The following is a 10248-nucleotide window of genomic DNA, read 5'->3' as shown; positions in this document are numbered from 1 at the left end:
GACTGAAGAAGTACCCGGAGGAAAGGCTGTCAAGGATACAAGGAGGAGGATGTCTCAGAGGAGGCAGTGGGCAGCAGCATCAGATAAGCACAGGAAAGCGGTCACGAGTCTAGATTTGGCAGTGCAGGGGAATCCATTGAGGACCATAGGGAAAACGCCTCTGGGGGTGGAAGAGGAGAGCAAACTGTACCAGGCTGAAAAGGGAATGAGAAAATGGATAATAAAATCCCACATGTATATTTCAAAAACAGGTAAAATTAAACAGTATTGCTTAGGAATAAATACATAGGAAAACTATAAAGCAAAGCGAGGACATGAGTATCATAAAAGGCAGAATAGCGATTACTTCTGTGGAGAGTGGAAGGTCGTGAGAAGGGAGGGTCACATGGCAGGGCTTAGGGAACTGCAGTGTCAGCGCTTGACCTGGCTGGCGGTTAGTCTATACATGTCCGCTTCTGTATGTAGACTGCCCACTAAAAATAGAAACTGGAAAATTCTGAACCTCCCAGATTCCCCCTCAGCACCCCCCTCCACCCCAAAAATGGTGAATGAGAGATGTAGACAGAGAAATAGTATTGTAGGCTACTGTTTAAAAACTGCTGGTTCTAAAGGAAGGAGAGGAAGAACAGGCTGAGATTGAAATTATGGTGGAGAGGGTTTCGAATGGAAGACCTATGAGCTTGTTCATATGGAGAGATTTTGAAACGAGAGTTGATGGAGCAATCCTCAGAAGAGCTGAGAGGAGATGGTGTCAACAATCCGGGGATGGAGATGCGGTGGCGCGTGGGGTGGAGAGCGGCATGTTGGCAAGAAAGACACTTCCTGTCTGAGGTCCTCAATTTTCACTTTCTTTAGTGAAATGAGAACTGAGCTTGAGAGGGAGATGCATGCCCTGCACAGTAAATTACGTCCTGTGACGCAGGTGCTAGGCTGCATGGACTTCTTGATGTGAGACAGACTCTGAAGGCCTGTTCGGTCAGTGTCTGAGTACTGCATGTGGCCTGGGCGCGGGGCGAGGCATCCAGAGGCAGCGGGGGCTGCCGCACTGGGGAGAAAGACACGTCAAGCAGGAACCTCATCGCATCCAGGTAACTGCTGAGATTACAGTGAGTGCCTTGAGGCTGTGGGTTCCTGAGTGGCGTATAAGTCAAATGGCCTCCAGACTGGGAAGTGACAGCTTGTTTCAAACTGAACAGAGCTGTAGGTAGTACAGGTTCCCAAGACCCCAACTTTGAGGTTACTGCACTGACAGCAGTCCCTGGCAGCTGCTGGCTCGGGCCTGCAAGGCCACCAACCTCAGCCATCTCTTTGCTTTTGGATCCATTGCATCTGCTGCTTTGTAATTTAATTGTGGCTGTGTGTTTTTCCAGGCAGCCAGCTCCAATTCGAGGATTCTGGATCGTCCCTGACATTCTGGGGCCCACGATGATCTGCATCACCAGTAACTACGAATGTCTCCTGAGGCCTTTATTGTACGTCCCGTTTTGTATTCCCCACACAGCTTTTGTTAATTCTGCAAAATCTATGCTGGGAAAATGCCCTTGGTAACCGGCTTGAAGATACATGGTTTATGCTTTGGCTTCTGACTTGAGGGTTGGAAGGGTAGATATTTCTGTTGTTCCTGCCATCTCTGGAAGGATTTATTTCAGCTGTGATTTCTGGCATCTCCTTCAGCCAGATGAAAATCGAGAGCTTTACTTGAAAGTAGAAAAGAATAGTAAAGTAACGAACTCCATTATTAATATGAATTAGATTTAATGACTATCAAGCTCTAACTATGTGCCAGGCTCAGAAGTAAGCTGTTTACCTGCATTGCCTCCTGTAATCAGAGCAACCCTGTACAGCACCGTTGTCTCCATTTTGTAGAGAGGAAACAGGGCTACAGAGGCTGAGCAGGCGCTGAAGTCCCAGCTGTACATCGAGCTGGGCTGCAGACCCCGGGCTCTGACTCCAGGGTCCACACTCATGCTGCTCATTTCTATCTCTGCTAGCCTCAGAGGGACATCACAGAATAGGGAAGCTCTGGAAGAAAGGGGGTAGATAGCTGAACTCAGAATCCTCGCTCCCCTTAAGGAACTCATATTAAGCTATAAGCACCATCTTTCTTTTTCAACAGCCCTGGAAAGTCACTCTGAGTGTTATAAATGCAGGGACAGGAGTCCCTAAGGAGCGAGCTGAGTGTTGAACACTAGATTCCCCCAGGCTCTGGGTGTCAGTTCCAGGCATGTGCTTCTAGACACTGACATAGGGCAAAATATTGCCGTTAACTTACTGTCCTGAGACGTTTCCATTCTCTTTAAAGACTGACAAGTTATACCATTTGGAAAGGAAAGTAATTCACTATCAATTTTGTGTTATTTACACTAAATGAGACTAAAAACTCTAGCAAGACTAAACAAAAGTAGTAAAACTCACTGAAAAAAAATTGCCTTTTTGCCTGTGGCCTCAGCATATTTTTAAAAAACCCATCCTACCTTTAGTAAAATAAGGCCTAGTCACACTAGGTTACTCCACAATAAAAGCATGAATCCCAAAGGAAAAAAACTCTTAAATGTTGGTTATCTAGATACCTTCAAATCATGTTTCTGCCAACTCCCGGAAATACAAGTTGTTTATAAAGCAATGTTATTGTTTAACAAACTCCCAGATTTGAATTGTTGCGTTCAAAGTCAGTCTCCATGCTGTTGAAGTTTGAAATCTTTCAAGCTTTCTACACTTGCCATTGTGACTATGTGTAATATTTAAGTAGATGTAATTTTTAGAAATCAAGTTATATGGAGCAAACATGGTATATACAGTAGTTATCTGGCTGAATATTCGCTTTGCTCAATTTATTACCTAGGAAATTAGTGATTTCTTTATGTTTGTGACTCTGACTTAGAACAGGCTCTCAAGTCCTTTCTAAAATAGAGTCCATGACAAATTTTTATTTTTGTGCTGCCTTAATTTATTCAAAAAGACTCTGAAGTGGCAGAGTCCAAAATGCTTTGACAAATGGCAGCATTGGTAGAGTAAGAGGATAGCTTCCCAAGGTGACCTCTTCAAGGCAGAAAGCATGCATTCTTGTACTTTTATACAAGTAACACTTTATAGTTTCTTACATCCTCAAAGTTCTGCCTCAGTGTGGCTTATGCCCTCCTGTGATACAGTAAATAACTCCATGGTGGGCGTTATTCATTTCTCTTGCAGAAGCACCGTCCATCCAGCATCTCCTCCTCTGCTCTGTACCCGAGAGGATGTTGAAGTGGCGGAGTCTCCCCTCCGTATTCTGGCGGAAACCCCGGACTCCTTTGAAAAGCATATTAGAAGCATTTTGCAACGTAGTGTTGCAAATCCAGCATTTTTGAAGTATGGGATTTGGGGCATATAGGTTTTAAGAACTGGTTCCCTTCTCTATTTTCATAATTACTGTTCATCCTTTCTGTCCTCAGCTGTTCAACTTCATAGACATCTTACTGTTTTGGAGTTGGAATAACCTTAGGGCATATTTAACCAGGTCGTGAATAGGAGGAGGGGAGAGATAGATGTAGATAGTCCTTGAGAATGATAAACAGGAAGTGTAAAAAGAAGGGAAAAAAGCAGCCATGACTTCAGTCTATTGTCACTTGTTTTACTCGGCTAAGGAAAGTAATGGTAGAAATGTTTTTTTTAAAGATCATCTGAAAAAGATACGGCCCCTCCTCCTGAAGAATGTCTTCAGCTTATCAGCAGAGCCACCCAGGTGTTCCGAGAACAGTACATCCTTAAACAGGACCTGGCAAAGGAGGAGATCCAGCGGAGGTGGGACGGCCTTTGCGCACATACCATCAGTCCCTGGCTGGTAGCTGACACTCTGCAATGGCCCAGACCTGGCTTCTGATTAAATTTCATTTCTTTTTGCTCTTGAAGGGTCAAATTATTATGTGACCAAAAAAAGAAACAACTAGAAGATCTCAATTATTGTCGAGAGGAGAGGTAAGGACCAAAACTAGGGAGGGAAAAAACCAATAGTTGAGTGAGACTGAGCTCTCAGGGTGTGTCTCACCCTAAGAAGCTGAAGTGCACTGGCTGGCTTACCGTCAAGGCGGACCCCAAGAGTCTCTTGTGTTTTTACGGCATTAGGAAAAGTCTACGGGAAATGGCTGAGCGCTTAGCTGACAAATATGAGGAAGCCAAGGAAAAGCAAGAAGATATCATGAACAGGTCAGTGAGCTGTGTAACACTCAGTTCCCTACTCAGGCATTAAGCGTTACTAAGGAAATGGGCCTAGAGCAAGTGCTGCCATGTCTCCAGAACTGAACTGATGCCCCTGCCTCTCCTCTGAGGGACGTGAGGGAAGACAGCGTGGGGATGCTGTCCCCTAACCTGTCCCGTGGGGCCTCCTTCAGACACCAGATTCGCAAATGAGGAGCTTCAGTTATGGCTGTTTCTCCTCAGCGCCAGAGCTCTTAAGCTGAGGGGTGTTTACCTTTCCTAAAGGATGAAAAAGGTGCTTCACAGTTTCCACTTCCGGCTCCCAGTTCTCTCTGACAGTGAGAGAGACATGAAGAGAGAGTTACAGCTGATACCCGATCAACTTCGACATCTGGGCAATGCCATCAAACAGGTAGGAGTGGATGCAAGGGGGCTCAATTTGGTACTGCTTTTCTTAAGTGTTCTACAGAAAATAATTTTATAAAATGTACAGAGAGACTAAAATAGATACCATGAATATGTGTAGCAAACCACAGCCAAAATGTCTATGTTGTTTGGTATTTAAGGTTACTATGAAAAAAGACTATCAACAGCGCAAGATGGAAAAAGTACTGAGTCCTCACAAACCCACCATTGCTCTCAGTGCCTACCAGCGGAAGTGCATTCAGTCCATCCTGAGGGAGGAGTGAGTATCACTACCCGTCAGCCATTAGTGTGAGGTAGTTTTTCCTTGAAAATATGCCACAATCCCCTTCTCTGCCCAGATACAGCTACTTGGCATCTGTATGTCAATTACTGCGACGGGAACCCTATGATAGGGACTTAAGAGGTGAATATAGTGGGAGGATCACAAATGATGCCTTTCTGTAATCTGACTCTGTTGTGTGGGCAAGGTATTCCCCAGTGAATATGTTCATAAGTATTTCGAGCAGGTGCACCACGGTTTGCCGCCACTAACCTTAAATAAATAGTAAACACCATTACTATCCGTCTGACACCTTAAGCTGTAACTTTAGCAAAGCACTTCTAAGATAATTCTTAAGAAGATTAATGACTTATTCATTTGTTTTATTCCCCAAAGTGAGCGACTTTATGATTTTACAGGGGTGAACACATAAGAGAAATGGTGAAGCAAATTAACGATATCCGCAACCATGTAAACTTCTGACCCCGCCAGCAGAGGATCCACGCCTGAAGTTAACACAAGTGAAGGCTTAAACTCATAGTGTAAAACTAACAGGCAGCATTATCTAATTTATAAAGGACCATTTTGGATGAACTTTGGTGTGGCTGTTCATCATTTTTTATATTTTACTTGTTTTATAGTTATTGAATAAATACTTTTATTTAAAAATCGGAATGTGTTTATATATACAAGCTCAAGTCTGTGCCTGTATTCAGCAAGGGCCTGGGATGAAGAAAAAAGGCCTGAGACTTTCAGCGGCACACTGCCAGGTCTGCATGCACCCTACTGAGTGTTCTCCATATCTGAACAAGAGCAAGAGCTGCCTTTGGTGCCAGAAATATGACTCTGAAGAGGGACAGAACCCTAGGCTTCAAAGGAAAAGGCCACACAGTATACTAGGCAGCAGCTTTTTTAATTTGAACATTTTCTTCTTAAGGACACGCCTTCAGTACAGTTAACAAACGGTTACACCTGAAATCTGCTCCGAGCCGCGCTCAGGATCCACAAGCAAGGCCACTGCTGGCTCACTTCCTTGACAGGCAGGATTACCTTTCAGAGCTGACTTTGGCTGTGCTCTTGTGTCCTGATGCGCGTCACTCAATGGGTATGAGGAGCATGTGCAGGACCTCAAAGGGAGAAAGAAACAAATAACTTGGTATGCAGTACCTGGTTCTGTCCTCAGTTAGCTTTAGGTAATCTTTTTATACCCGCTAATAGGAGTTCTGAAAGGTAATACCATCCTTGCCTAGAAATGGCTGAGTGACTGCCAGTTAAAAGCCACATGGTAAGGTAGGTTACAGGTCAGAGGTCAATCAGTTAGACATGCGTGAGAACGTGTGTACAGACTGAATACAAGCACAGGAACACTCGTGAAAGCCAATGATCTTCTGTTAGACGGGCTAAATCCTCCCTTCTAAATCAGTTTCCCCGTAAGAAAACCCAGTTTAAAGAAGGTTCCTACCAGGCAAGTGTCATAATCGTTTCATACCAGAAACACATTAACAAAACCTAGAGTCTCAGCCTGGGTTTTTCTAGGCATTTTTCTCAACAAAGTGGGGTCCAACAGTTTGCAACTGCCGCCGTAGAGACCGCTAACAGTTCCTAATCATGATCCCACTGGCCCAGGACCAGCTTATGGAGAAAAACACCTGCAAAGTGCCCGGTCCCAGCGGAGCAGTTCCCTGGACTTGTAGTTCAGAAAAATTAGGAATTACCCATCCTGATTTATGATGCCAATTTTAATAATCTGAGACAAATTAGCTTGGAGCTTATCCAAGGGACCAGTCTTAACACACATAATTTAAACTGATTGCATTTTGGAATTGATAAAATTCCCTGTCAGTCAATGAGGATGTTTCCTTTATCTAAACCAAGTAGCACTTTATACAAAGGGACTTTAAACCATTAAAACAATGTTTCATGCATGGCAAGCCCAGATAACACTATTTCCATAATTAGTATTTACTTTTCAATTCATAATCACGAATGCAAAACTACAACAATAACCCAAGAAATGAGATGTGTAGTCTTTATCTTGTCCTACGGAGGACAGAAGTAAATATCTTTAGGGCTAGTCCATAATCACTTCACTTATAACAAAGACAATTTACTTTAAACTGTAAATTGATGGCGGCTTTACATGAGCCAATCTACTTAATCCACTTGATTACCACAAGGTTCCTTTAAGCACCCTGCCGTTCTGCAACACCAGTCACAACAATTATTTGAAAACAGTTTGACTTTGGCACCGTCTGTGTGATGAACAGAGTAGCCTTCCACTGGCTAACAACGCTGCGGTAGGTAAAGGGCGACCACGAATCCATCCTTTGTGCTTTCTGCAGCGCTTCCTAAAGCTACGGCAAAGACAACTTGTTCACGGAAGCTTTCTCCACGTAGGAAAGGAATCTAACCTCACAGAAACGACAAAGCAGATTCCCAAACTGACGAACATACTAACTGGATTTTCCCCAACTTCACCATAAGCATTATCACACTCCAGGTCTAAATTAGAAAAGAAAATTACAAAATAGGTATCTGTCAAACCTAGTTATCACCATTTTTATGTTTGACACTTGAAACAAACAGTACTCAGGCCCACTGATTTGAGTTGAAAGTAAGTAGCAGATGTATAAATTTATACTAGATGTTGCCAGACATAGCTTGTTTCATTAATATTATTTTTTCCACTGATCCAATAACTAAACTAAAACAGTTGTCAAAAGGGTAGATGGTGCCAGTTCAGCTTTATCCTGGTACCTGTGGGCCCATGAAACTCATCCAGGTAGCAGAAAAAGTGCTTCCAAACAGTTTCTTGTGCTTTTCCTTTAACCTCAGTTTCTACCACATAGAGCCCCAGCCAGTTTCCAAATTCTCACAATTAATTTAGTTCCTGAACTGGTTTTGTTTGCCACCGTCTCAGTCCCAGGCAAGTTTCAGTAGCATTTAAGGTCCTCCAACACAAGATAAAATGTAAAAAAAAGAGCACTGAGCTAGGAAATACAGTCACTAGCCAATGGCCTGCTCTCAAACTTCATATTTTAATATAAAATATTCATACAGCATACTATAACTGTCTGCTAGCTGAATACTGTTACTGATGAACTCTAGACAAGAGGAAAAGAAAACTCTCTCTTCCAGTATCTATGAACAGAAAATGTAATTCCAAACACTATTGGGATGGTGTTTTAGGGTAGGGAAATGCTGGATAAAGCAGGCAAGGAAACAGCACTTTCTCCATCCCCAAATCTGATCCCACACCCGATGGAATCAGTATGGAGTCGGTTAGTGTTCCCAGTTGCAAGGTCTTTGTGCTGCAAATGACCCCAGCTGTTTGCTGTTCCTGTGCTGCAGTCTTCTCCCACTAGAAGTAAGCATTTCTCCAGTCTTCTTTTTTTTGTGACTTCTTCAGTTAAGAGTTAAATAATAATTAATGTTGCTCTAAAGATGAGTTAAAAACCCGAAGTGCAGGCCAGAGTCCTGCTACGAGGGTGTCATGTCTCAGGGAGCTGGTTAATGTCTGTCAGTTTGGTATCGTTCAGAATTGCGCGGATTCGCTCCAAGGAGTCTGCTTGCCGGATCCGCTCTAACTGCACCTGGAGACACAATACAGTGAAATCAGTGCAGGCGGCTCCTGCCTAGATTTTCCTGAGTTTACTTTGATTTCGCTGCCTTGGAACAGATTAACTCACCAGAGAAGAGTCACTTCAAACAAACGAGGCAGCAAGACCAACTAAATTCAAAAAACAGTTCTCCAAAGCTGCCGTGCAACAGACCAGTGTAAGGTCTGGAGTTATGGAGATGAAGGAGACCTGACCCCTGAGAACCCACAGTTCAGTTGGGGAAGGGAAAAAAACAAGTTTATAGAGAGTTTTAGCTAAATGTCACTGTAGGCATTCATCAAGTGCCAAGGCAGCATGGCGGGTGGACCTTTAGGTGTAGCCCAGCTTGGGGACCTAGAGAGGGTTCCACGGAGAGGGAAAAGCTAAGCGGGGCCTTGAAAGAAAGGACAAGGGTGCTCAGCACGGGGAATGCCGTGCTGCAGAAGGAACCACAAGTAGTGAAGAAACATTAGAGCACACAAATGTAAGGCAGAGAGATGAACAAAATGTCGCAACAGGCCTTACGTGGTGTGCTGAAGACTTCCTACTTTACTTTTAAGGATCAGCAAGGTAGAGGAAAAGGGAAAAGGGGACAAGTCTGAAGGACAAACCTGGTTTCTGGTTTGCATGCCCAGGCAGGTATGCAGGGCCGGAGCAGGGGCAGCCGTAGTCCCTAACCCTCTAGCTGTTGTCAGTGGTCAAGTCAGAGACTGGCAAGTGCTCCTGGGTACCAAGACCCCCTCAAGTGCCTTGGGCGCTCTGTCTAGGGCTTCATTCCCCAAATGCCTCACCTGTAGGGTCTGAGAAAGCTTTACAAAATCTCTCTGCACTTGTTCACTGACGTCTAGTTCTGTCTGCAACCTCTGAGCTTTGTTCTTCTCTTCAAACATTAGCTGTTCAATGGTAACCTAAAAAATACAAGTTTGAATGAGGATTAATGCCAAAGAGCCAAAAGTCAGCATCACTGAGGACATCTAGGAACTTGCAGTTTCCCAACTAGAGGCAAGGTGGGTATCCATCATAGTCCCAGATCCTGTCGTCCTCCCTTTACTATAGGGCAAGGGTGCAAGTTGCCTAAGCTACTGAGATCTCGTAAAATGAACTGAATATGAAAACTGAGTCCTAATGAATTGAATATGAAAGCCAGAATAAAAAATGAACTCAAGCGTTGCACACACTCCACCCCATGCCACAGACTCCTCACCCCCACCCCCAGCAGCCTGGTGACAGTGATTAATCATGGAAAAGCAGCTGCTGAGATCAGCAGCTATCCCGGCAAGAGGGAGAGAAACTTTGGGGATTTCCTCTGACAGGCACAACCGTCAAGCATCTGCCAGGAAAGGTCTCAAGGAATATGCCCCAGGCAGCCCTGGCGATCTCCCATCTTCCTTACAGAGACACTTCAGCAGGACCACGTGGGAACCTTTCTAAAAACAAAAGACTATCAAGTAACACGGACACAGTGTCTTTACACTTCAAGGTCTGACCCCACAGCTCACCGAGACCGTTTCTGGGAAACCTCCCCTACAATGAGCCTTGTGCACTTTTATTCTAACTGGACTAATCAAAATTCAGGCAGCAAACATGTTCAATGCATATCTGACAGATCCGTCAACGGAACGACACCTTGAAAGCAGCGCTTCTAGCTGCACGCAGTGCCGAGTTTGGTTCACGGCCCTTTTCGCCCAATGCCTAAAAAGCCAGCGAGGCCCACGACACAGGCCCCCAGGGCTGGCAGTGTGCAGATCTGACCCAGCTCCAACGAGGTGGCTTCATTTGCTTTCTGCAGAG

General features: G+C 44.3%; 2 protein-coding genes across 4 annotated transcripts in view; one reads left to right on the top strand and one right to left on the bottom strand.

The window, feature by feature from the left end:
• NUP88 (nucleoporin 88) overlaps positions 1-5529 on the top strand; it is a 28407-nt gene extending 22878 nt beyond the window's left edge. Inside the window, exons 10-17 of one of the 2 annotated variants that reach the window (XM_014832563.3) lie at positions 1371-1472; positions 3190-3348; positions 3655-3780; positions 3889-3954; positions 4102-4182; positions 4459-4585; positions 4740-4858; positions 5278-5529. In XM_014832563.3, coding sequence (XP_014688049.1) covers positions 1371-1472; positions 3190-3348; positions 3655-3780; positions 3889-3954; positions 4102-4182; positions 4459-4585; positions 4740-4858; positions 5278-5341 — 844 coding nt within the window. In that variant the 3' untranslated portion in view covers positions 5342-5529. The remainder of the gene's footprint in view (positions 1-1370; positions 1473-3189; positions 3349-3654; positions 3781-3888; positions 3955-4101; positions 4183-4458; positions 4586-4739; positions 4859-5277) is intronic. The other variant, XM_044744428.2, reaches the window with a different exon arrangement.
• A 223-nt stretch (positions 5530-5752) lies between these two features.
• The window catches only part of RABEP1 (rabaptin, RAB GTPase binding effector protein 1), a 107110-nt gene continuing 102614 nt past the window's right edge, over positions 5753-10248 (bottom strand). For both annotated transcript variants that reach the window (XM_044744425.2, XM_044744426.2), the window contains 2 exons: positions 9249-9365; positions 5753-8451 (listed from right to left, as the gene is read on the bottom strand). In XM_044744425.2, coding sequence (XP_044600360.2) covers positions 8350-8451; positions 9249-9365 — 219 coding nt within the window. In that variant the 3' untranslated portion in view covers positions 5753-8349. The remainder of the gene's footprint in view (positions 8452-9248; positions 9366-10248) is intronic.

Source organism: Equus asinus, chromosome 13 (assembly GCF_041296235.1).
Source record: "Equus asinus isolate D_3611 breed Donkey chromosome 13, EquAss-T2T_v2, whole genome shotgun sequence".
NCBI lineage: Eukaryota > Metazoa > Chordata > Mammalia > Perissodactyla > Equidae > Equus > Equus asinus.
The sequence above is the reverse complement of the archived record's forward strand: the minus strand, read 5'-3'. Positions and strand labels throughout refer to the sequence as shown.